This window comes from Gorilla gorilla, chromosome X, assembly GCF_029281585.2.
Source record: "Gorilla gorilla gorilla isolate KB3781 chromosome X, NHGRI_mGorGor1-v2.1_pri, whole genome shotgun sequence".
Classification (NCBI taxonomy): Eukaryota; Metazoa; Chordata; class Mammalia; order Primates; family Hominidae; genus Gorilla; species Gorilla gorilla.
The window spans coordinates 58955771-58981645 of record NC_073247.2 but is presented as its reverse complement, the minus strand read 5'-3'; the positions used below and the strand labels follow the sequence as shown (position 1 = coordinate 58981645).

General features: G+C 50.9%; 1 protein-coding gene across 4 annotated transcripts; it reads right to left on the bottom strand.

Annotated features, from left to right (window-relative positions):
* Nucleotides 1-934: 934 nt before the first annotated feature.
* On the bottom strand, nt 935-19497 carry WDR13 (WD repeat domain 13). Of its 4 annotated transcripts, none has more exons than XM_055375717.2 (10): nt 19479-19497; nt 11749-11828; nt 10834-11074; nt 10328-10437; nt 10073-10203; nt 9164-9471; nt 7832-8012; nt 7590-7731; nt 5414-5532; nt 935-4956 (listed from the first exon to the last, which is right to left on the bottom strand). In XM_055375717.2, exons 2-10 carry the CDS (start codon nt 11787-11789, stop codon nt 4772-4774), a joined length of 1458 nt encoding a protein of 485 aa, XP_055231692.2. In that variant the 5' UTR covers nt 11790-11828; nt 19479-19497; the 3' UTR covers nt 935-4771. The 4 variants fall into 4 exon arrangements, with proteins under 4 accessions (XP_055231692.2, XP_055231693.1, XP_055231694.1 ...); XM_055375718.2 differs by lacking the exon at nt 19479-19497 and adding an exon at nt 12172-12343; XM_055375719.2 differs by lacking the exon at nt 19479-19497 and adding an exon at nt 12172-12252 and having other exon boundaries at nt 10834-11040.
* Nucleotides 19498-25875: the final 6378 nt, after the last annotated feature.

Below are 25875 nucleotides of genomic sequence, written 5' to 3'. Positions count from 1 at the left end.
TAGTTAATAGAAACCCAAGTTCAGTTCAAGGTCAGATCAGAAGCCAATTGCTAGTGAAATATTATACAGTAGCCCTGGTTTGAGATTTGACCAGTGGTACACCAGTGGGGTAATAGTTGACAAAGGCCCAGCTTCGTTCTGAGACCAGAGAGGCTTTTTTTTTTTTTTTTTTTTGGCTCGCTCTGTCGCCAGGCTGGAGTGCAGTGGCGCGATCTCAGCTCACTGCAACCTCTGCCTGCTGGGTTCAAGTGATTCTCATGCCTCAGCCTCCCGAGTAGCTGGGATTACAGGCACGCGCCACCACACCCAGCTAATTTTTGCATTTTTAGTAGAGATGGGGTTTCACCATGTTGGGCAGGATGGTCTTGATATCCTGACCTCATGATCTGCCCACCTTGGCCTCCCAAAGTGCTGGGATTACAGGTGTGAGCCATCGAGCCCAGCCATTTTTTTTTTTTTTTTTTACACGGAGTCTCGCTCTGTCGCCCAGGCTGGAGTGCAGTGGCGCGATCTCGGCTCACTGCAACCTCCGCCTCCCGGGTTCAAGTGATTCTCCTACCTTAGCCTCCCGAGTAGCTGGGACTACAGGCACGTGCCACCACGCCCGGCTAATTTTTGTGTATTTTTAGTAGAGACAGGGTTTCACCGTGTTAGCCAGGATGGTCTCGATCTCCTGACCTTGTGATCCGCCTGCCTTGGCCTCCTAAAGTGCTGGGATTACAGGTGTGAGCCACTGCGCCTGGCCCAGAGAGGCTCTTGATGGTAAAGTAGTTGACAAACACACAGGTTCAAAGTCAGACAAAGGGCAGGGAACAGTTAATCGAAGCCTCGATTTGAGGCAAGACCAGAGTGGAATTGATAGTGGAATGATTGACAGAGCTTCAGATCTGATGTGAAACCAGTGATGCTGAACAAGTTAACCGAGGCCCAAATGTGACTGATAACACTATTTTTATTCTTTCTTCATTATTTATTCCCTCTTAGGTGGTGAGTCAAGAAAAGTACCACCAAGATGAGTTTAAAGTAGAATGTCAAATCTGCCACCTCAAAATTTCACAAGGAGGAAACCCCCAAAATCATGCACAACAATATTCACAATCAATCATCTTGAATCCAGATTCAATAGACAATGTGAAGAGTGTAAACAAAAGAAGAAAGTGTTAGCGAAAAAGGAGGTTCCTCAAAATTATCCTGCCATCCACAGACCTTGGTAGAAACTGGGCATCTGTGTGGTGTTGCACACTGTGCAGAAAAACAGTAACAGAGCAGGCCTCGACTGCGATCCTTGGAAAGGCCTGCCTCAAGGTTGGCCCTTGGGTGATGTCTAAGAACATAGATTCCAGGAGGGTTCCCACCATTCCCTAAGAGATAAGAATGGCTCACTCGGGCCGGGTGTGGTGGCTCACACCTGTAATGCCAGCACTTTGGTAGGCCAAGGTGAGAGGATCACTTGAGCCCAGGAGTTCAAGGCCAGCCTGGGCAACATGGCAAAACCCATCTCTGCAAAAATCAGCTGGGGTCATGGTGGTGCATGTCTGTGGTCCCAGCTACTTCGGAGGATGAGGCAGCAGGACCGCTTGAGCCTGGGAGGTTGAGGCTGCAGCGAACCATGTTTGAGCCACTGCACTCCAGCCTGGGCAACAAAGTGAGACCCTGTCTCAAAAAAAAAAAAAAAGAAAGAAAGAAAGAAAGAAAAGAATGGCTTACTCTACCTAAGCTGTTTGTATAAAAAAGTGGGCCAGGTGCGGTGGCTCATGCCTGTAATCCCAGCACTTTGGGAGGTCGAGGCAGGCAGATCACAAGGTCAAGAGATGGAGACCAGCCTGGCCAATATGGTGAAACCCCGTCTCCACTAAAAATACAAAAATTAGCTGGGCGTGGTGGTGGCAGGCGCCTGTAGTCCCAGCTACTCAGGAAGCTGAGGCAGGAGAATTGCTTGAACCCAGGAGGCGGAGGTTACAGTAAGCCAAGATCACGCCACTGCACTCCAGCCTGGCGACAAAGCGAGACTCCGTCTCAATTAAAAAAAAAAAAAAAAAAAAGGTGGTTTATGCTGAGCCCCTGCTTTCCTTTTGGGAGCCTGGGATTTGGGTAGATGCCAGGCAGGGGGTGCCTATGTGACCATGCCCCAATAAAAACTTGATACCAGCCAGGTGCTCACGCCTGTAATCCCAGCAGTTTGGGAGGCTGAGGTGGGAGGATCACTTGAGGTCAGGAGTTCAAGATCAGCCTGGCCAACATGGTGAAACCCCATCCCTACTAAAAATACAAAAATTAGCCGAGCTTGCTGGTGCGCGCCTGTAGTTCCAGCTATTCGGGAAGCTGAGGCCCGAGGATCGCTTGAACCCAGGAGGTGGAGGCTGCAGTGAGCCAAGATCACACCACTGCATTCCAGCCTGGGTGTCAGAGCAAGACCCGTCCCCCCCAAGAAAAACCAAAACAACAACAACAACAAAAAAAACCTCTGGGTGCTGAGTCTCTAATTGAGCTTCCTTGGTCAGCAACATTTCGCATGTATTGTCACAACCCATTACTGTGAACTGAGCACATCTTGTGTGACTCCAATGAGAGAGAAGCCCTGGAAACTTGTGCCTGGGTCTCTCTGGGAGTTGGTCCTGCACACCATTTCTTTTTGCTGATTTTGCTCCATATCTTTTTGTTGTAATAAGTCAATCGTAGCCATGAATACAACCACATACTGAGTCTCGGGAGTCCTCCTAGCAAATCACTGGGCTTGGGACTGGTATTGAGGACCATGACACACACACACATACATGACCTTTACCACGGGAACAATCCAGCTCACTGATGTCCCTATCTCACCACCATGTACCCTGAGGTCTATTAGATGGAAGTGCCAGTTAGAAATGCTTGGGGTGCAAGTAACCACACTGTCAAATAACTGGACTGAACAAACGGGAGATTATTTCCCTCCAACAAGACTGTTGGTGCGAGTTCAGCAGCTCAGCAACGCTGGGCCAAGCTGGAGTCTCTACCACGCTGTGGACTGACCCTAAGGTCCCAAGATGTCAGTCGCAGTTCCAGTCAACACATATGTGGCAACAAATGGAGCTGAGAAGGAAGGGAGGGGCCGGAGCAAGAGCCTCTTTGCTGCTTCAGGTAACTTTGACATTTTCTGGTGACACAGGCCACTGATAAGCGATTTTGGTTATTCACCCCCATCAATACTCAAAGCTTTTTCTCCTCTCTCGGGGCTCCCCTCAAATACTTAACATCACTTTTTGGTCTCTGAGCTGTTCCAGGGCTGGAATTTGTACCCTGGATGGGGCTGGGAGGAGACAGGGGTGGTCTGAGGGATGGAGATTCCGCCACACAGCAGGAGGCCCCAGGTCAGCCTTAACTTCCGGTTGCTCCTGCACCAGCTTGGGGCCCCAGGACTCAACACCTCTGCTCCCTGCTTTCAATAAACAACACAATGCACAGAAGGGTTGGGAATATCGCCCCCTGAGGAGGCAGCAGAGTCCTGCAGCCTAACATAGTGAACCCCCTGGGGGTCCGACCCAACATTCCCCCGCCAGCTCCTCCACTGTCACTACCCTGGTGCAAGTCCCCATCACTGCGCTCAGAGGGGTCTCCTGCTGGGTCCCCTGCTTCTACCCCCACCCCCAATCTGTTCCCTTCAGCAGCCAGAGGGAGCCTCTATGACCAAGTCAGATCATGTTCCTCCTCTGCTTGACACCTTCTGGTCACCCCCACTCAGAAAAAAAGTCAAAGTCGTAACTGTGGCCCATGAAGCATCTGGCCTGTCTGACCTCATCTACTGTCACACTCTGGTCCAGCAAGACTCTGGCATACACAATGATCCTTCTGCAGTGCTCCAGCCTCAGTGCCTTTAGGCTGGCTTTCTCTCTGCCTGGAATGTTCTACCCCTACACTATGACTCCCACTCACTTCATTCAGGTCTTTAAATGTCACCCTGAGCCAGGCGTGGTGGTTCATGCCTGTAATCCCAGCACTTTGGGAGGCTGAGGCGAGTGGATCGCTTGAGCCCAGGAGTTCGAGACCAGCCTGAGCAACATGGCGAGACCCCGTCTCTACTAAAAATACAAAAATTACCCGAGGGTGGTGGCGCACACCTGTAGTCCCAGCTACTTGGGAGGCTTAAGTGAGGATCACTTGAGCCCTGGAGGTTGAGGCTGCAGTGAGCTATGGTCATGCCACTGCATTCCAACCTGGGTGACAGAGTGAGACCCTGTCTCAAAAACAAAAAAGTCACCCTGTCAGGATCATCTTCCCTGATGCTGTCACCATAAAGAGCCCACTCCCCCAACTTCTGCAGCTCTGTCTCCCATCCTTGCTTTATTTTCTTCACACCACTCATCATTAGCTGGCCTGTTCCATATTTTTGTCTACTGTCTCCACTATGATGCAAGCCCGATGAGGGCAGGCATTTCCGTCAGTTTAGGTCAGAGCAGTATCCCCAGTGCGTAGAACAGTTCCTGGCACACGTTCAGGGCTCACTAATGTCTATCGAATGCATGAGTGTGTAAAACAGTTAAGGCAGGGCCTGTAACCCAGCAGACATTCAATCAATGCTTGTGGAATGAATGAATCTGTCGATGCATGAATGCACAAATGAGTCAATGAACCCCGTTCCACCGTGTTCCTGGAGCTGCCCGCTGCCTTCTGCCCTGTCCGCCCCCGGCAGAGCTGGGAGCCGGCCCTCAGCATGACCACCGAAACTTTATTTACAACACGAGGCTGGAGTAAGAGGAGTGGGATGGAGGACAGCAGCAGGGCCGACAGGACCCTACTTCTGCTCCCGCCTCCAGACGATGACCATGCCGCTGGCGTCACTGGAGGCCAGTAGGCTCTCGTCGCAGTTGAAGCTGACATCAAGCACAGGTGCACTGTGGCCCTGCAGCTTGTTGACAGCAGCCTTGGCCGCCCGCTCCACATCAAAGAAGTGCACGCACATGTCCTCACTGCCCGTCACTGTCGGGGTGAGAGGGAGAGGCCATCGGGAGGCGCCTGGGGTGCCCCTGGTGGGAAGTCCCTGAGGTGTCTGAGGTGTTGAAGGGTGTATGTCTGAGGTGTGAGGTCCTAGCATGGCTTGGGGAGGTTTGAGGGGGCCCCATCCCTAGATGGGAGGTCACCTGGCTGTTTTGGTACTGTGTGCAGAATGCGAGGTCTCTAGGCTGTTTGGGGAGTAAGTGCGTTCAAAGTGTGAGTTTTCATCACTTCTCGGCCTTTTGGCCGAGATCAAGTGCAAACTGTGAGTTCTCTGAGCTGTTTGCAGCTGTGAGTTCCACAGTGAGGCTGTTGGGGCAGGAGGGGTCATGAGGTCCAGGAAGTCAGGGCATCGGTGTCGTGATGTCTGAGCCAGGTTGGCACCAGCCCTGGTTCCTGCCCCTCCCCAGCCACCCAGATCCCCTGTCCCTACAGGACTCACCCACGCAGGCCCCCTGGCGGAAGGACATTAGGGGACAGAAGATGCTGCGCACAGGATGTGAGCTCTGCTCGATGGGGAAGCTTCTCTTCAGCTGCAGGGTCCCCTCGTTGTCTACCACCCTGAGAGGATGAGAGAGTGGGTCAAAACACAGCCCCAGCCCTAGCAGGGAGACAAGTTGTGGGCCTGTGTCCCCACCCCTGTGCCTAAGTTCTTTACAGGGTTCATGAAACCCATATTTTTTTTTTGTTTTTGAGACAGGATCTCACTCTGTCACCCAGGCTGGAATGTAGTGGTGCGATCACGGCTCACTGCAGCCTCAACCTCCTAGGCTCAAGTGATCCTCCCGCCTCAGTCTCCCGAGTAGCTGGGACTACCTATAGGCACACACCACACCCAGCTTATGAAACCCAATTCTGAGATGACTACATAAACTATAAATAGGGGCTGATGTGTGAGTTACTGATGGTTCAAAAACTGTCTCTGTTGATATAAATGGGAGCCTCTGCAGTTTCATTCACTAGTTTTTCTTTGTAAGGGTCTCTAAAAGTTCCTGGTGTTAAGATAAGCACAAAGAGAGGAAATGAACACACCATGGTATGCCCACACTGTGGAAAACTGCACAGCCCTTAGAGAGAATAAAACACTGTCCCCACAGGTAACCTGGGGGGTTTCCACAAGGCATTGCCTGGTGAGAAACTCGAAATGTAGGAAAGGCCATTTCTTTTTTCTTTCTTTTTTAAGAGATGGAGTCTGGCTCTGTCACCCAGGCTGGAGTGCAATGGCACGATCTCGCCTCGCTGCAACCTCCGCCTCCCAAGTTCAAGCAATTCTCCAGCCTCAGCCTCCCAAGTAGCTTGGATTATAGGCACCTGCCACCACACCCAGCTAATTTTTATATTTTTAGTAGAGACGGGGATTCACCATGTTGGCCAGGCTCGTCTTGAACTCCTGACCTCAGGTGATCCACCCACCTTGGCCTCCCAAAGTGCTGAGATTACAGGAGTGCGCCACTGTGCCTGGCCGGAAAAGGCCATTTCTTTAAAACGTCTTTCTTTCAAAACTGTGGTGGGAGCTAGGCAAGGTGGCTCACATCTGTAATCCCAGCACTTTGGGAGGCCGAGGTACAAGGATCACTTGAGGCCAAGAGTTTAAGACCAGACTGAGTAACACAGCAAAACCTCATCTCTACAAAAAATAGATTAAAAAGGTTGGCCGAGCATGGTGGCGTGTGCCTGTAATCTCAGCTACTTAGGCTGAGGTGGGAGAATCGCATGAGCCCAGGAGTTGGAGGTTGCAGTGAGCCATGATCATGCCACTGCACTCCAATCTGGGTAACAGCAAAACCCTGTCTCACAAACAAACAAAAACATACATGGATATATGTACACGCCTAGGACTTGTGGAAAGAGAAGGATATGTGGAAAGATGTGGATCGTTAATGGGCTTTACTGTGGCAGGAGGAGGCCAGAGGTGGCAGGAGGAAGAAAGGAGAGGCTGTGGGAAATGGGCAAACTTAAGGGTACACTTAAATTAAAAAATTGTTAAGTATATATACAGAAATTGTTTAAAAAGGAGGAGAGAAATAAAGGGGTAGAATAAAAAGCATCCTGTTAGGCAGTGGTTTTCAGGCCTGGCCAGACATTGCTTAGGGAATTTCTCAATCTACCAATGCCCAGGCCCATCCCAAAGCTTCTGAAATTACTGGCCTGTAGAGGGGCCCAGACAGGAGTTTTTGAAGCTCTTCAGGTCATTCCAATGTGTGGCCCAGGCTGAGAACTGCATTTGGGTAACATGACAGATGTGAGTGGGGACAGTAACCCCCACACTACTCCCCGCAAAAAAAAAAAAAAAGAAGGAAGGAAGAAAGGAAAACAGGCCTCTGCTTTAAGTAGCCCTAATCTATTTTATGCTTCAGTTTGCTCACCTGCAAAATGGAGATAATAACAGCACCTACCTCACAGGTCGGTGCAAGGATTGAATGTGGTGATACGTGGAAACTGCTTGGAACAGGGCCTGGCCACAGTGATGGCTGTAAAGGCGCTCACTACTGCTATTACTGTTACTGCTACTACTGCTCCCTCAATTAAATTAACCTGATGGAGGAGATGAGCTACTGTCCCAGTGTGCTGGAGGAGGCAGGTCCTCCATCTCCAGGAGGCCCTGATGGGGGACCCACCTGTAGAGCAGCAACTTGTTGAGGCAAGCATTGATGAGCAGTGAGGGATCCCGGGCCTCGCGGCTGACCCAGGACCGGGCTGAGATGCTGGTCACAGGGCTCCCCTCATGCACCACCAAACGCTTGGCTTTGGTCAGCTTCCCTGCAGCAGCAGAGGGAGGGAAGGCAAAGGTGAGGGTGAGGGCTGTGCCCTGGGAGGGCTGGAGGGCGAGCACCCAGATGCAGGCCTGCTGTCTGCCTACCTGTGGCCATGTCAAAGAGGAAAGAGAAGACACTGCCACGGTCATCACCCGCCCAGAGCAGCCGGCCAGGGGCATCAAAGGACAGAGCAAGGACACGGCCTGTCAGCTTGCTGGAGCCCCCCTTCACTTTCTTGCCTGTGGAGATGTTCATGACATGCACGTTGTGCTTGGCGTTCCCCACCTGTGGGGAGAATGCAGACCATCATCCTGCTTCCAGCCAGGCCCTCCTTGAGTCTGACCACAGTGGGGCTGCTGTTGATGCGACTGGCTGGTCCCTATTAGAGTCTATTCACAATAGGCCTGTGGCAGGTAGACAAGGTGACAGGCATGAATCCACCTCCCTAGCCAGCCCCTTTTGCAATCTGCCCAGAGTAGGCCACCTGCCTATGGGACTAAAGGGCCTTCAGAGCCATCATGCTGCCCCTTGGCCAGTCCTCCTACAGTGTGAGAACCATAGGGCCCGCCTAGGCCTGTGATCCCAGCTTTCCCCTGCTCCCTGGCTGCTCCTTTCTGGAACTTGTGGGGCTGCTGCTAATGCGGGGAGGATCCCAGCCCACAAGCTCACTCTTGGTCTGTTCCTCTGCAGTTCACCCCACTACACCCCGGGCCACGCCAGACTTTCTAATGTCCTTCCCCTGCTCTCTGACCAATCTACCCTGGAGTCTGACACAGTGGGGCCACTGACAGACCAGACGAGGCTCAGCCTCATCATCCTGCTCCTCAGAGGTAGCCCCTGCAGTTGGAAAACTGTAGGACTGCAGCTGGTGGGACCCAAGGGGCCCCAGAGCCAGAACCCTGACCCTGGCCCGTGCTCCCTGGAGTGTACCACAGCAAGGCCATCCCAGACCAAGAACGGCATTCCCCTTTTTTGGGGGGGGGGGCGGAGTCTCGCTCTGTCGCCCAGTGGTGCCATCTTGGCTCACTGCAAGCTCCACCTCCCAGGTTCACGCCATTCTCCTGCCTCAGCCTCCCAAGTAGCTGGGACTATAGGCGCCCGCCACCATGCCCGGCTAATTTTTTGTATTTTTAGTAGAGACGGGGTTTCACCATGTTAGCCAGGATGGTCTCAATCTCCTGACCTCGTGATCTGCCCGCCTCCGCCTCCCAAAGTGCCGGGATTACAGGCGTGAGCCACTGCGCCTGGCCCACTCCCGTCTTCTGATCTGCTTCCCTTTTAAGTCTGACCACACTAGGACTGCTCTGACGAGATTGGGTGGGGGGTGGGGGGGTCCTAGGCCCCCCTGGCTATCCCTCCTTATACTCTGATTCCCTCAGATAGCCTTCCTGACCCAGCCCACCAGCCCTTGGTGAGTGGATGTCCTGGAGCCTGACCACAGTGAGGTTGTTGTTGACAGGCTGGAAGGTGCAGCAGAGCAGTTCAGCGCTATCGGGGTCAGGGATCTCCCGGATGCAGCGACCATCCTCAGAGGCCCAGATGCGCATGGTGGCATCCAGTGAGGTGGACACGAGGATGTCATTGGAGAGGGACCAGGCGAAGTCGGAGACACCGCGGGTGTGGCCCCGTAGCACGCGAAGCACTGTGGGTGGGGCAGGCACCAGCTGGCACAGGGAGATGCTGCCGTCGAGTGAGCAGCAGGCCAGGCGGTGTCGGTCATCATTGGCGAAGCGCACCCTTGGGACTGCAATGCCAAGAAGCCATTAGTGGGAGTCTGCACACTCACTGGGCACTTTTCTCTCTAAAAGGCTCTGACGTGTGTGCCTGGGGCTGGGGCCCCACTGCATGAGGCACAGTGGCCTCAGCAAAGGGCTTTCCTTGGCTGACAAAGGGAACTGTAACCCCTGAAGACCCTCTGCCAAAGCTCCCTAAGTCTTAGCAGCTCCTTTGCAGATTGCAAAAGTCTTCTGCAACATGAAAACGTTCCTGTCTTAGCAAATACTTTATAATCAAGGTCTTGGCAATTTGCAAAACCCTTGACACTGTAGCCCACTCTGCCCTCTGCAAGGGGATTTATCATCAGCAAAGGCTTTGAACTCTTCCAAGTGACTCAGGAACCCAGGCAGCCTGCTGCAAAGGGCTCTCTCTTAGGCTTCTGAGGCCCTTTCCAGTAGACGAAGCACTGACCACTTTGCAGAGGGATTTTCAGTCTACAAAAGGCTTTATAGATGGTCATTCCTCCTTTGGAGTGTGCCAGGGGCCTTGGATTCAGAAAAGGATGCCTTGGTTGGTTGTCACAGTTTGGGCAAATGCTTGGTGATGGAACCCGCTACCCACTGGCTCACCTGCCTCATCCACGTGCTGGTCAAAAACATGATACATGCCCGCAAAGGCATAGTTCTCGCTCAGTGACGTGTCCCCGGCCATGGCCCGACTTGCCTCTGCTGCTGACGTGGGCACCACGCTGCCAGGGGGCCTGGGCCCCAATAGGAAGTGAGGGGTGACAGGAGGTAGATGCGAGAGTGTTCAGTCTGCCATTGCCCCAGGGCCCCTCTCCTCCTCGCAACCCGCCCCCCACCTTGGCTGCCTCTGGTGCATACCTGTCCTCATAGACGGCACGGTTCATCTGTGCCTGCAGCTGGTAGGAGCCTCTGCTGACAGAACGACGGTGCCCACGGGCCCCCAGGGCCCGAGGATCATCCTCAAAGTCCTGCAAATGGAGAGGGTCAGGGTGGGTGCATCTTGCAAAAAGCCCGAGAACCTTTGAGGTGTGGAGCCCTGAAAATCTACCTAGAGTCAGATCACTTCTCACTGTGTCCCCTGCCACCACCACCGCTGCCCACTTGTACTACTGCAGTGGCTTCCTCACGAGTTCTGCTGTTCCTGCCCTCCCCCTGCTCAGCAGATACTAAAGACAGGGCTTGCTATATGTTTACTGACCTGTTTACCAAGTTTGTGTGTTTACTGGTTTACTTGGCATATTATCTTTTTGTCCTCTGCTGATGCAGAACAGTGCCCAGCAAAGAGCAGGTGCTTGATGAAAGTCAGTGGAGTGAATGTGTGCAGGCAGGGTATGCCCAGGGGGTGAATGTGGCCAGGAGCTCACCTCCATGCGGTCAAGAGTAGTGCGGCTACTGCGGACGATGCTGTTGCTATAGGCACGAGCACTGCCTGGCTCGGAGAGGGGCCCGTAGCGCTGGCCCAGCAGCTGCCCCCGAAGCCTCAGGTACTGCCGACGCAGCGCTGGGGGGTGCCCAGCCTTGGCATTCTCCCGCAGCAGCTGGCTGCGCCGGCGGATATACTGCGTCCGAAACTGTGGAAACGTTGGTGTGCGGTACGCGTTGTACCTGCAGGGTCAGGATGCAGGGCAGGCAGCAGGCACAGGACAGAGGGAATCAATCAGCTCGGGGGGGTAGGGCAGGAGAGTGAGGTGTGTGGCAGTGACTGGGGCCTAGGTGGTAAGAATGACTAGCAGTGGTGATGAGGGACCTTTTGGTCCTGTGGTGGGAGTGAGTCTGCAGTAATAATGAGCATGGTCATGAGGTCAGTTTGCAGACAACAGAGTCAGTCTGCTGCCGTGCTGGGGTCCCTACGGGGTGACTGGGTCAGCGCAGACAATAATTAGGGTCAGTATACCAGGGCGACAGAAGTCAGACTGACATTATGGGGGTCAGCGTTGGGAGGTGATGGGGTCAGAATGGGGAAGTGATGATGTAAAAAAAAAAAGTCTAGGGGACACCCATAGGGGATAGGATGTCACCTGCCTGAGCCCCACCTCCCTCTCACAGGTAGCCGCTTTGCGCATGCCCACATCTGACCACATTTTCCCAGCTTGCTGTTTAGAATCCTCTCCGGCCCAGCCAACTCACCGCGGGCGTGACCGCCCCCGCTACTGCGCATGCTCACCTCCAGCATGCCCACGCAGCCGCGTAAGGCAAGTTCTCCGCCCAGCCTCACTTATCGCCATTGCGCATGCACCACAGTAAGTTCTGCTCCCATGGGCTTTGACCCCACGCCTCACCTCGCGTCCACTGCTAAGACTTGCTGCCACACCGCGGCCATTCCCCGGCCTCCTCCTCTGGCGTGTCCGCCCGCGGCAGCCTGCAGGACAAGGGCCTGGAATGTGAGCGTCCCGAGCGAAGGGATCTAGTTCCGTCCCTTCCACCAGGCGACCACTGCCATAGACATCGAGTCCCTCCGCGCCGGAGATGTCACGAACTCCCACCCGGGTGTTACCATGGTCATCACCCCAGCCCTGCCCTTCCTGGGCAGCGCCCGGGTGACACACAGCGATTCAGAACAGACACCTCCCCTCCCCAGTCGCCATAGCAACGCCCCTCCCCCGCCTAGCATTCCTTGCTTGACATTCTCCACCCATCTTGTCCCCGCCGCCCTCCGCCTTCCCTTCTCAGATCCAAGAGCATAGCCCGGGATCGGGGACCACCTCCGGGGCTGCCTCCGGTTCTTGAGGCCCCCCGGAGCGGCCCTGAGACCACTGTCGCCGGTTCCTTCTGTCTCTCCTCCCTTTCTCAGGCTCCAGGCAAGATGGCTGCCTGCTATCAGAAAGAGCTGCCGAGCCCAGAGCGAATCGATAGGCATCCTTCCCAGGGCGTGGGAGTCTCGCAGGCGCATTGAGGGACATTCGCTTCAAGCCCAAGGACGGAGGCTCCACCCCTCGACTTCTACCCACTCGTTAATTGCACTTTTTGTATATACAAGGATAATGTCCAAGAGACATAGCGTCAGGGGTGAGTTTGCTAATCATTCCCTAGAAATCAGAAGTACAACATTATAAAAAAGAGAAGAAATACGACTTTTAAAAAGTGGTGTAGGGCCGGGCGCGGTGGCTCACGCCTGTAATCCCAGCACTTAGGGAGGCCGAGGCAGGTGGATCACTTGAGGCCAGGAGTTCAAGACCAGCCTGGCCAACATGGTGAAACCCCGTCTCTACTAAAAATAAAAAATTAGCCGGGTATGGTGGCGGGCGCTTGTAGTCCCATCTACTCGGGAGGTTGTGGCAGGAGGATTGCTTGAGCCCAGGACGCGGAGGTTGTAGTGAGCTGAGATCGCGCCACTACACTCTAGCCTGGGCGACGGGAGTGAAACCCTGTCTCAAAAACAAAAACAAAAAAAGTGGTGTAGGCCACTTTTTAGCAGCACAATCTTGTCCAAGCAAAACTTGAATAATAGAATAAAAAATCATCATATATGCAAAGACGCCTTGAAAGTTCACCAGTTCTTGCAGTGGGCCTCTGCACACCCCTGGGATGAGTAAGGTCGGTTGTGTGTGTGTGACTGGGATGGTTGGACTTGGATGCCCCCAGAAAGCTTGAGGCTTGAGTTTCTTTCTTTTTTTCTTTTTTTTTTTTTTTTCTTTTTGAGAGTCTCGCTCTGTCGCCCAGGCTGGAGTTTAGTGGCACGATCTCGGCTCACTGCAAGCTCCGCCTCCTGGGTTCACGCCATTCTCCTGCCTCAGCCTCCCGAGTAGCTGGGACTACAGGCGTCCGACACCACGCCTGGCTAATTTTTTGTGTTTTTAGTAGAGAGGGGGTTTCACCCTGTTAACCAAGATGGTCCCAATCTCCTGACCTCATGATCCGCCCGCCTCGGCCTCCCAAAGTGCTGGGATTACAGGCGTGAGCCACCGAGCCCGGTCGAGGCTTGAGTTTCTAAAGACAGAAGATAGAATTAGGCAAAAGAAGCTTTGGGGTTTGGATCCAAGGAGGCTATCTGAATCATCTCTATTTCAGCTTCCAGCAGGAAGCTGCTTTCAAACTGTTCATCTTAACGTTATCAGGGTAAACTTCCTGTTGGATCTTAACATCAACTGACATAAAATTCAAAGCTGTTATTTTCCACATTATTTTTATAACAAATACAATCAATTCAACAATGTTTTAAAGTCACCGAAAGATCACACTGTATTGTGTTGACTCAGCATCTCCCTTGTCCCTGTAACAAGCTTATCAGTGTCTTTTCATATTAAATACTCTTTTGTAACATGATTGATAAAGAATAAACTCTATTTCACTGCACAAACGTGTAACCTTAACAAGAACAACTAATATTTATGAGACAATGTGCTGGGTACTGTTCAAGGTATTTTATACATATATTAATCTATTTAATCTTTTTTTTTTTTTGAGATGGGGTTTCACTCTGTCACCCAGGCTGGAGTGCAGTGACACGATCTTGGCTCACTGCAATCTCTGCCACCTTGGGCTCAAGCAGTCCTCCTACCTCAGCCTCCCGGGAGCTGGGACCACAGGCATTTGCCACCACGCCCGGATAATTTTTCTATTTTTGGTAGAGACGGGGTTTCACCATGTTGGCCAGGCTGGTCTCAAACTCCTGAGCTCAAGTGATTCGCCCGCCTCAGCCTCCCTAAGTGCTAGGATTACAGGCGTCAGCCACTGTACCCAGCCAATTTAATCATAATAACTGAAGGTTGTGGGTCCTGTTACTATCCCCATTTTACAGATGAGGATATCTGAAGCCCAGGGAATTCAAGGGTGACATTTTATTGAACTGGTTCCCTTAAGTTTTTTTTTTTTTTTTTTTAAGACATGGTGTCAACTGGGCGTAGTGGCTTATGTCTGTAATCCCAGCACTTTGGAAGGCTGAGGCGGGAGGATCACTTGAGTCCAGGAAGTTGAGACCAGCCTGGGGAACAAAGTGAGACCCCCATCTCTACCAAAAATTAGGCATGGTGGTACATGCCTGTAGTCCCAGCTACTCGGGAGGCTGAGGCAGAAGAATTGCTTGAGCCTGGGAGGTTAAGGCTGCAGTGAGCTGTGATCATGCCACTACACTCCAACGTGGGCAACAGAGCGAGACCCTGTCTCTTAAAAAAAAAAAAAGAGGTCGGATGTGGTGGCTCACACCTGTAATCCCAGCACTTTGGGAGGCTGAGGCGGGCAGATCACCTGAGGTTAGGAGTTCAAGACCAGCCTGGGCAACATGGTGAAACTCTGTCTTTACTAAAAATACAAAAAATTAGCCGGGCATGGTGGCAGGAGCCTGTAATCCCAGCTACTTGGGAGACTGAGGCAAGGACAATCACTTGAACCCTGGAGGCGGAGGTTGCAGTGAGCTGAGATCGTGCCATTGCACACCAGCCTGGGCAACAAGAGCGAAACTCCATCTCAAACATAAATTAATTAAAAAAGAGAGAGAGACATGGGGTCGGCTGGGCATGGTGGCTCGTACCTGTAATCCCAATACTTTGGGAGGCCAAGGCAAGAAGATCACTTGAGTCTAGGAGTTTGAGAGCAGCCTGGGCAACACAGTGAGACTACATCTCTACAAAAATAAAATTAGCTGGGTGTGGTGGTGTGTGCTCATAGTCCCAGCTACTCAGGAGGGTGAGGTGGGAGGATTGCTTGAGCCTGGGAGGTCAAGGCTGCAGTGAGCCATGCCACTGCACTCTGGCTTGGATGTTAGAGTAAGACCCTGTTTTTTTTTGTTGTTGTTGTTGTTTTGTTTTTTTTTAAAGAGAGAGATATGGGGGTATCTTGATATGTTGCCCAGGCTGGTCTCGAACTCGTGGCCTTGAGGCATCCTTCCACCTCAGCCTCCCAAGGAGCTGAGATTTACAGGCATGAGCCACTGCACCCAGCCCTGAACTGGTCCCCTATTTGTGACTGGCATTGGGTTTATTTCCATGTTCTTTTTTCACCATAAAGAGTGTTGTGATAAATACCTTTCCCATTCACTTCCACCTTCTCTCAACAGAGCCCTGCCCCTTCATCCCACCACTCTGCTTCCAAAGAAATATGATGGAATGAAATAACAGAAGAGTCAGGAATCTGAGTCAGGGATACCTGGGAAATTCTGTTTCACCATTGGAATGAATTCTTTTATTGTTGTTTTTCAATATTAACATATTAAATTTATAAAAATTATTTTTAAAACCTCTTCCTATAAGGCTATAAGATACTAGACAAAACAAGCTAATGAAAGGTTTGTTGGCTGGGCACTGTGGCTCACGCCTGTAATCCCACCACTTTGGGAGGCTGAGGAGGGTGGGTCACTTGAGGCCAGGAGTTAGAGACCAGCCTCGCCAACATGGGCATCTCTGCCTCCCAGCTCAAGAGATTCTCGTGCCTTAGCCTCCCAAGTAGCTGGGACTACAATCGTGCACTACCACGCCTGGCTAATTTTTGTGTTTTTAGTAGAGATGGGTTTCACCATGTTGGCCAGGCTGGTCTCGAACTCCTGACCTCACGTGATTTGCCTGCCTTGGCCTCCCGAAGTGCTGGATTACAGGCATGAGCCACTCAGCTGGTTTTTCTTGATTAAACATTCCTCTGCTTGTTACAAGCTTTCGGTTAGTTTTCAAAGTTTGAGACCTGCCTGACAGCATGGTGAGACTCTATCTTTACAAAATAAAAAAAAATAACCAGGCATGATGGTGTACACCTGTAGTCCCAGCTATTCAAGAGGCTGAGGTGGGAGATCACTGGAGCCTGCGAAGTTGAAGCTGCAGTGAACCGTGATCACACCACTGCACTCCAGCCTGGGCAACGCAGTGAGACCCTGTCTCAAAAAAAAAAAAAACAAATGCAAAGGAACGCAGTGGACCACATTGGCTGTGTCTGCTTTTCATTGCTACCACAGGCTGAAATAAAATCTCAAGTTGGGCCCCAACTTCAGGGGACAAAGTAAAATTGTAGGTGGGAAAGTGTAGGTGGTTCAGGGTAAAGGTGTGCTGAGAATCAAGGCCAGAGAGAGAAACGGGAGGAGCCATGGAGCTGAGGTGTAATTGGAGTGGAGACACGGAATCCTCATTCACTTATCTCATCCCTGAAGTTTCTTCCTAAATGGGGTGAGTGGGGGTTGGGATATGAGGTCATAACTTTCATCATTTCCTGATGGGAAAACATTTGCCTCTGAAGCCAAAGTTCTCACAACCCCCAAATGGGGGTTGGTGACAACTCCCTATGCCCTAAGTCAGAAATAAAATTTCTGCCTTTGGAAAAAGCCTCAAACAGAGCACTGTGCGGTCCCCAGCATGCTGAACTAGCAAGCCAGCCTTCTGACAGATACTTCTTCAGTCCCTAGAGCTACGATTCTAACTGCCAAGATCAATAGTAAGAAAATAATAATGTAAGAAGTTGGTAAACTTGTAAATGAAATAGTAGTTTGGCCGGGCATGGCGACTCATGCCTGTAATCCCAACACTTTGGGAGGCCGTGCGGGTGGATCACTTGAGGCCAGGAGTTTGAGACCAGCCTGCTCAACATGGTGAAACCCCATCTCTACTAAAAGTAGAAAAATTAGCTGGGCATGGTGGTGGGTGCCTGTTATCCCAGCTACTGAGGAGGCTGAGGCAGGAGAATCGCTTGAACCTGGGAGGTGAAGGTTGAAGTGAGCCGAGATCACGCCACTGCACTCCAGCCTGGGCAACAGAGTGAGACTCTTCTTAAAAAAAAAAAAATAGTAGTTTGGTTATTGTTGCTGGGGGGCAGGTGTGAAAAATAAATTTGAACTGAAACCAGAATGCACAAAGCCTTGGACTGCTGAGCGTGAGGATAAGGCGGACGTTAAAGCCTGTCAGCCACGGATTCAGAGCCAGCGGAAATCACTTCACAGGGGTAGGACTAGGGTCACTCTGGTCTTAAGATCTCAATTCAGCTTGCCCAGTGAGGCATTCAGGACTAGATTGCAGGTCTGGGAGTGTTTAGCCCTTGCATCTGATATCACAGTCCCAGGCAATTACAGCCCTTGATTCTCTTTCTTTCCTGCTAATATGTTGAACTACATCTCATGCTTTTCAAATGTCAAGCCACCCTTGCTGTCCTGGGATAGGTCCCACCTGGTTGTGGTGATAGCCTGCATTACTGAGTGCTGACTATACTGATCTTATATGTACTGTCACAAACCTAAGGAGGTAGGTATGACATTTAAGCCCCATTTTGAAGATAGGGAAAGTGAACTCTAGAGGGGTTTACTGCCCATGGCCACAGATGTAGACAATATTAGAACTAGTATTTGGACTCCAGTGGGAAGTCAAACTGTTTTGTTTTTTTGTTTGTTTGTTTTTTACTTTAAGTTCTGGGATACCTGTGCAGAACATGCAGGTTTGTTACATAGGTATACATGTGCCATGGTGGTTTGCTCCACCTATCCACCCATCATCTAGGTTTTAAGCCCCGCATGCGTTAGGTATTTGTCCTACTGCTCGAACTGGACTGTTTCTTATCCTGGACACCAGAAACCACCAACCCCTGGTAACCAGCCAGCATTGTTGACAATAATGCCCCGTCCTTCTCCTAGCTCGGTGCACCCCCAGCACTAAGTCCCAGATCTAGTTCTGTTCCTGGTCTCTTCCGACCTCCAGGACTGCTCTATGCGCCAAGGTCTGCAATGGCGTCCAGCTACCGTGAGGGGCTGATCTCCTCCTAGGCTTCCTCTCCAACCTCACCTCTTGGCACTCTTACTCCATCAGGCTATGTTCCAGCCACGCTGGCTTCCTGTCACATGCTTTGAAAACTGTACAAAGTGTTCCTGGTATCTGGAATGCTCTCTGCTATGACTCACTTCCCTGACACTTCTCATCCCATGGTCATGTCACTAATAACAAGCACTTTATTTATGCCAGGCACTCTTTGAAGCACTTTATTTATTTATTTATTCTTTTTAATTTGTTATTTTTTTGAGACAGAGTCTTACTGTCATTCAGGCTGGAGTGCAATGGCGCAATCTCGGTTCACTGCAACCTCCGCCTCCCGAGTTCAAGCAGTTATCCTGCCTCGGCCTTCCGAGTAGCTGGGATTACAGGCATGCGCCACCATGCCTAGCTAATTTTTGTATTTTTAGTAGAGATGGGGTTTCTCCTTGTTAGCCAGGCTGGTCTCGAACTCCTGACCTCAAGTGATCCACCCGCCTCGGCCTCCCAAAGTGCTGGGATTACAGGTATGAGCCACTGTGCCCAGCCTGAAGCACTTTACATTAATAGAAAACCTTGTGTAATCCTTACAACAGCAGTCTTGTGAAGTAGATACTATTGCCATCTCATCTCACAGGTGAGGAAATGAAAACAAAGAGAGGAAGTGACCTGCCCAAGGTCACACAGCCAGTAAGCAATGGAACTGGATTTATATGTAGGCCACTTGGCTCCGAATCCCTGTTCTTAACCACAACACTAACACCAACTGTCAAGTTACTTTTTGTGAGCTCATCTAGTGTGGATTCCTAACAAGTACTTTGTCATCCCGCCCTCGCTTTGCTTGATCTGTCAGCAAACCCTGTGAGTTCCACCTTCAGAATATGCCAGAATCCGAGCTCTCCTCTCGGCATCCACTGCCGCCACCACCATCACTGGTTTGGATGACTGCAGCAGCCTCCTCACCATTGCCGTCCTCGCCCACTCTCCTCAATCTGTCCTCATGGCAGCCAGAATGATCCTGTTGCAACCCAAGTCAGCCCAGGGCCCTCCTCTGCTCAGAGCCCTGCCGTGGCTCTCATCTCTCTCAGAGAAAAAGCCAAAGTCCTCTCCGTGGCCCACGAGGCCCTCCGGGCCCTCCCTGACCTCACCACCCACCACTGGCCCCTGGCTCACTCTGCTCCTGCCCCGCTGGTTTTCTTGCTGTTCCCCACACACCAAGCAAGCTCCTGCCTCAGGGCCTTTGCACCTGTTTGCTTTTCCCTCTGCCTTTAATTCTCCTCTTCCAGATGTCGAAGCAAGGTAAGGCTGACAGGTTTGGCTGGAAATGAAACAAGCCCTAGTTACATTCAGATGTTACTTACGTGGACCACGAAAGCAAGAACATCCACAGATTCTGGTTCATGTCCCTTGTGCCGGGCAACATCGAAATGAAAGGGGCGAGATGACCACACACCAGGTGGCAGGACACCTTGTTGCTGAGGAGCTAATTTCATGCTGCAGCTAAGCAGTTCTATAGCCCAGAGGTGAGGGGTAGAAAGCCTCAAACCCCACCAGAACCTCAGGAGGTGGGGAGAAAACTGTCTCACAACAGGCTCCTTGGTAGATAGGGAGGTGAATGGTAAATGGCCTCGTGAGAACTCCCCACAAACCTTCCGTGCTCTGTGTTCCGAGGATTACAGGGCGTTCTGCCAAGACTTACATCAGCTTACCTACGTGGCCCATGTGAAGACGTGCAACGGAGCCAGAGCGCTGTGGAGGAACCATTCCCACGAACTAGACCACTGGATATCCTCCTTGACTGCTCTCCCTCGAACATCAGGTCTCTGTTGAGAGGCACCTTTTCAGAGTCACCTTCCCTGACTGCCATGTGTAAACCATCACATCTCACTCTCCACCCCCACCCTGCTTTATTTCCCTTAATGCTTCCCACTCCCTAACATTACATTACACGGCAATGTTTTAGCTTATTGTAGGTGGACCCCACCAATGCATGATATAATGAAACTTCACAAAATCAAGTTTTAACAAATTTAAGAAGAATGAAATCATATCAAGAGCCTTTCTGACCACAATGGTATAAAAGTAGAAATCAATAAAAGGAGGAAAATCAGAACACTCACCAATATGTGGAAATTAAACAATACACTTCTGGCTGGGCACGGTGGCTCATGCCTGTAATTCCAGCACTTTGGGAGGCCAAGACAGGAAGAGCTGTTTTTTTTTTTTTTTTTTTTGAGACGGAGTCTCACTCTGTCTGGAATGCAGTGGCACTCTCTCGGCTCACTGCAACCTCTGCCTGCCAGGTTCAAGCGATTCTCCTGCCTCAGCCTCCCAAGCAGCTGGGATTACAGGCGTCTGCCACCACGCCCGGCTAATTTTTTGTATTTTTAGTAGAGAGGGGTTTCACCATGCTGGCCAGGCTGGTCTCAAACTCCTGACCTCAAGTGATTTGCCCACCTCGGCCTCCCAAAGTGCTAGGATTACAGGCATGAGCCACTGCACCCCGCCAGGAAGATCTCTTGAGGCCAGGAATTCAACACCAGCCTTGGCAACATAGTGAGACCCTTGTCTCTACAAAAAATAAAAGAATTAGCTGGGCATGGTGGTGTGCGCCTGTAGTCTCAGCTACTCGGGAGGCTGAGGTGGGAGGATCCCTACAGCTCAGGAGGTGGAGGTTGCAGTGAGCTGTGATCTTGCCACTGCACTCCAGCCTGGGTGACAGAGCAAGACCCTGTCCCCCCCCCCCTCAAAAAAAAGAAAGAAAAAAGAAATAAAAGAAATAAAGATCTCAAATAAACAACCTAACTTTATACCTCAAGGGACTAGAAAAAGAATGAAGTCCAAAGTTAGCAGAAAGATGGAAATAACAAAATCAGGGCAAAAATAAATGAAATAGATGAAAAAAATATAAAAGATTAATGACACTAAGAGTTGGTTTTTTGAAAAGATGAACAAAGTAAATAAAATCAGAAACATTACAAGTGAAACGACAGAAAAACAAAGGACCTGCCAGGCACAGTGGCTCACGCCTGTAATCCCAGCACTTTGAGAGGCTGAGGTGGGAAGATCACTTGAGGTCAGGAGTTCGAGACCAGCCTGGCCAACACGGCGAAACTCCATCTCTACTAAAAATACAAAAACTAGCCAGGCATGGTGATGTGTGTCTGTAATCCCAGCTATCCAGGAGGCTGAGGCGGGAAGGATCACTTAAGCCTGGGAGGTTGAAGCTACAGTGAGCCGTGATTGTGCCACTGCACTCCAGCCTGGGTGACAGAGTGAGACCCTATCTCAAATAATAATAATAAGCCTACTAAACACTACTATGAACAGTTGTTACACAAATTGGATAACCTAGAAACAATGGACACATTCCTAGAAATATACACTCTACCAAGACCGAATCAGGAATAGAAAATCTGAACAGACTGATAACAAGTAAGGAGATTGAATCATTCATCAAAAATCTCCCAACAGGATGGGCACGGTGGCTCACGCCTGTAATCCCAGCACTTTGGGAGGCCGAGGCGGGCGGATCATGAGGTCAGGAGATGGAGACCATCCTGGCTAACATGGTGAAACTCCGTCTCTACTATATGAAACATTAACCGGGCATGGTGGTGGGCGCCTGTAGTCCCAGCTACTCGGGAGGCTGAGGCAGGAGAATGGCGTGAACCCGGGAGGCAGAGCTTGCAGTGAGCCAAGATCGCACCACTGGACTCCAGCCTGGGCGACAGAACAAGACTCTGTCTAAAAAAAAAAATAATAATGGCCGGGCGCGGTGGCTCACGCCTGTAATCCCAGCACTTTGGGAGGCCGAGGCGGGCGGATCACGAGGTCAGGAGATCGAGACCATCCTGGCTAACATGGTGAAACCCCGTCTCTACTAAAAATACAAAAAATTAGCCGGGCGTGGTGGCGGGCGCCTGTAGTCCCAGCTACTCGGGAGGCTGAGGCAGGAGAATGGCGTGAATCCGGGAGGCGGAGCTTGCAGTGAGCTGAGATTGCGCCACTGCACTCCAGCCTGGGCGACAGAGCCAGACTCCGTCTCAAAAAAAAAAAAAAAAATAATAATAATAATAATAATAAAAAAATAAACTACCATAGCATCCAGCAATCCTACTTCCGGGTATATATCCAAAAGTTATGAAATTACTATCTCAGAGATATATGCACTTCCATGTTCATTGTAGCATTACTCACAATAGCCAAAACGTGGAAACAACCCAAATGTCCATGGCAGATGAGTGGATAAAGTAAATGATGTGTATATGTACAGTGGAATATTATTCAGCCTTAAAAAAGGAAATTCTGCCATTTGCAACATGGATGGAGGACATTATGCTAAGTGAAATAAGCCACTCGTAGAAAGACAAGTACTGCATGATCTCACTTGTATCTGCAGCCTAAAAAAGTCAAACTCATAGAAATGGAGTACAATGGTGGTTACTAAGGGCTGGGGGAATTTTTGGTCAATGGGTACAAGCTTTCAGTTATAACATGAATAAGTTCTGGAGATCCAATGTACAGCGTGGTGACTATAGTTAATAACACTGTGGTGTATACTTGAAATTGTCTAAGTAGATGATTAAGTGTTCTCATTTCACTCACAATAAAGGTAACTAAGGTGATAGATGTGTTAATTTGCTTTATTGTAGTGATCATTTTAAATGTGTATATTTATCAAACACCCTGTTATACATCTTTTTTTTTTTTTTGAGATGGAGTCTTGCTTTGTTGCCCAGGCTGGAGTGCAGTGGCACGATCTCGGCTCAGTGCAACCTGCACCTCCTGGCTTCATGGAATTTCTCCTGCCTCAGCCTCCCGCGTAGCTGGGATTACAGGCATGCACCACCATACCTGGCTAATTTTTGTATTTTTAGTAGAGGTGGGGTTTCACCTTGTTGGCCAGGCTGGTCTCGAACTCCTGACCTCAAGTGATCCACCCACCTCGGCCTCCCAAAGTGCTGGGATTATAGGCGTGAGCCACTGCACCTGGCCTATACATCTTAAATATACTTTTTTTTTTTTTTTTTTTGGTTAACCACACCTCAAAAGAGCTGGGCAAAAATTAAGTTAATGTGAAAAGTTTCCATCAAAAAAGGACTAACAATCCAGGAAAGATTTGCTAAATAAGACTGGGCATAGTGGCTCACACTTGTAATCCTAGCACTTTTGGAGGCCGAGTTAGGAGGATTGCTTGAGTCCAGAAGTTTGAGACCATCCTGGACAACATAAATATAGTGAGACCCTGTCTCTACAAAAACCAAAAAAGATTATTGGGCATGGGTGATGCATCCCTGTAATTCCAGCTACTCTGGAGGCTGAGGTGGGGGGGATTGCTTAAGCCTGGGAGGTCGAGGCTAGAGTGAGCTGTGATCATGCCACTGCATTCCAGCCTGGATGACAGAGCAAGATGTCATCTCAAAAAAAAAAAAAAAAAAAAAGTAAAAGAAAAGATTTGCTAAACAAGCTTATAGTAGGGGCATTAATTGATCTTATAGTGTGAATATTGACAGATGGACTTACGCGGTTTTGTTTTGTTTTGTTTTGTTTTTTATTGAGACAGGGTCTCGCTGTTACCCAGGCCAAAATGCCACTCACCGCAGCCTAGACCTTCCAGGCTCAAGCAGTCCTCCCACCTCAGCCTCCCAAGTAGCTAGGACCACAGGTGTGCACCATCACACCCGGCTAATTTTTATTTTGGTTTAACAGGGGCAGGGGGCAGGTGGCGGGTGTGCCTCACTGTGTTGCCCGGGTTGGTTTGGAACTTCTGGGCTCAAGCGTTCCTCCTGCCTCAGCCTCCTAAAGTGGTGGAATTACAGGTGTGAGCCACCGCACCCAGCCCAGATGTACTTACATTTAAAAAATATAGACATTTGTTCTGAATGTGATCACCTGTAACAGAAACATGTCCTTTGGGGCCACTGCTATGAGAAGGTGGGCAAGGACACTGCAGAAGTCAGATGACAGATAGGGAAACAAGAGGGCCCTTTTAAGGCTCCCACTGTAGAGACTATGGTGTTGTACATGGGAGCGACCCTGTCTGAACAAGATCAGGGTGAGGATCATAGAACGAGACAGGAAGCAGCCATCCTGGTTCACCCACAATTAACACCAAAGATGTTAAAAGGTTAAATTCACAGTAAATCATTTCTCCTGAAATAGAGGAAGATTCTGTCTTTATGTTGTTGTGCTTGTTTTTAAATCATCAATATAGTTTAACACATTCTAAGCAGTTTTGTGTGGGATCATTTGAAGAACATGGGTAAACTCTAAAAAATCTTTTCATGTTATCTATGATAACTAGCAAGGAAAATAGCTGGATGATGAGTAGGTGAACTTGCTTTCTCAAGTAGGCACATTCCCTAAGTAAAGGTTTTTGTATGAGTTAAGCCTCATGGTAGATAAACTTGGATAGCAACATATAAACTGATGTTAAGTTGCAAATTCTTCATGTTTCATGCACTGTGCACTTTGGATACCATGGAGTCCAAGCCAGCACACAAGGCAACCAAGTCCCATAAACTGGATGATTTCAATGCACGCTGACACTGAACTCCCCCATCTAGGACTCCACTTTCTCCTTTACCAAATGGTTTTCCTTTTTTTTTTTGAGACAGAGTCTCACTCTGTCACCCAGGCTGGAATGCAATGGCGCAATCTCGGCTCACTGCAACCTCTGCCTCCCTGGTTCAAGCAACTCTCCCACCTCAGCCTCCCGAGTAGCTGGGATTACAGGTGCCTGCAATTAGGCCCGGCTAATTTGTGTACTTTTGTAGAGATGGGGTTTCACCATGTTGCCCAGGCTGGTCTTGAACTCCTGACCTCAGGTGATCCACCTGCCTGGGCCTCCCAAAGTGCTGGGATTACAGGCGTGAGCCACGGCACTGGGCCCCAAATGATTTTTTGAGTAGCGCATGCCCAATTACCTTTTACAAGACAGACTCCTCCCTCTCACTCTCCCTCTCCCTCCCCCTCCCCCTCCCTCTCCCTCTCCCCACGGTCTCCCTCTCCCTGTCTTTCCACGGTCTCCCTCTGATGCCGAGCCAAAGTGGGACTGTACTGCTGCCATCTTGGCTCACTGCAACCTCCCTGCCTGATTCTCCTGCCTCAGCCTGCCGAGTGCCTGCGATTGCAGGCACGCGCCGCCACGCCTGACTGGTTTTCGTATTTTTTTGGTGGGGACGGGGTTTCGCTGTGTTGGCCGGGCTGGTCTCCAGCTCCTAACCGCGAGTGATCCGCCAGCCTCGGCCTCCCGAGGTGCTGGGATTGCAGACGGAGTCTGGTTCACTCAGTGCTCAATGGTGCCCAGGCTGGAGTGCAGTGGTGTGATCTCGGCTCGCTACAACCTCCACCTCCCAGCCGCCTGCCTTGGCCTCCCAAAGTGCCGAGAGTGCAGCCTCTGCCCGGCCGCGACCCCGTCTGGGAGGTGAGGAGTGTCTCTGCCCAGCCGCCCTGTCTGAGAAGTGAGGAGCCCCTCCGCCCGGCAGCCGCCCCGTCTGAGAAGTGAGGAGCCCCTCCGCCCAGCAGCCACCCCGTCTGGGAAGTGAGGAGCGTCTCCGCCCGGCAGCCACCCCGTCCGGGAGGGAGGTGGCGGGGTCAGCCCCCCGCCCGGCCAGCCGCCCCGTCTGGGAGGTGAAGGGCGCCTCTGCCCAGCCTCCCCTACTGGGAAGTGAGGAGCCCCTCTGCCCGGCCAGCCGCCCCGTCCGGGAGGGAGGTGGGGGGGGTCAGTCCCCCGCCCGGCCAGCCGCCCCGTCC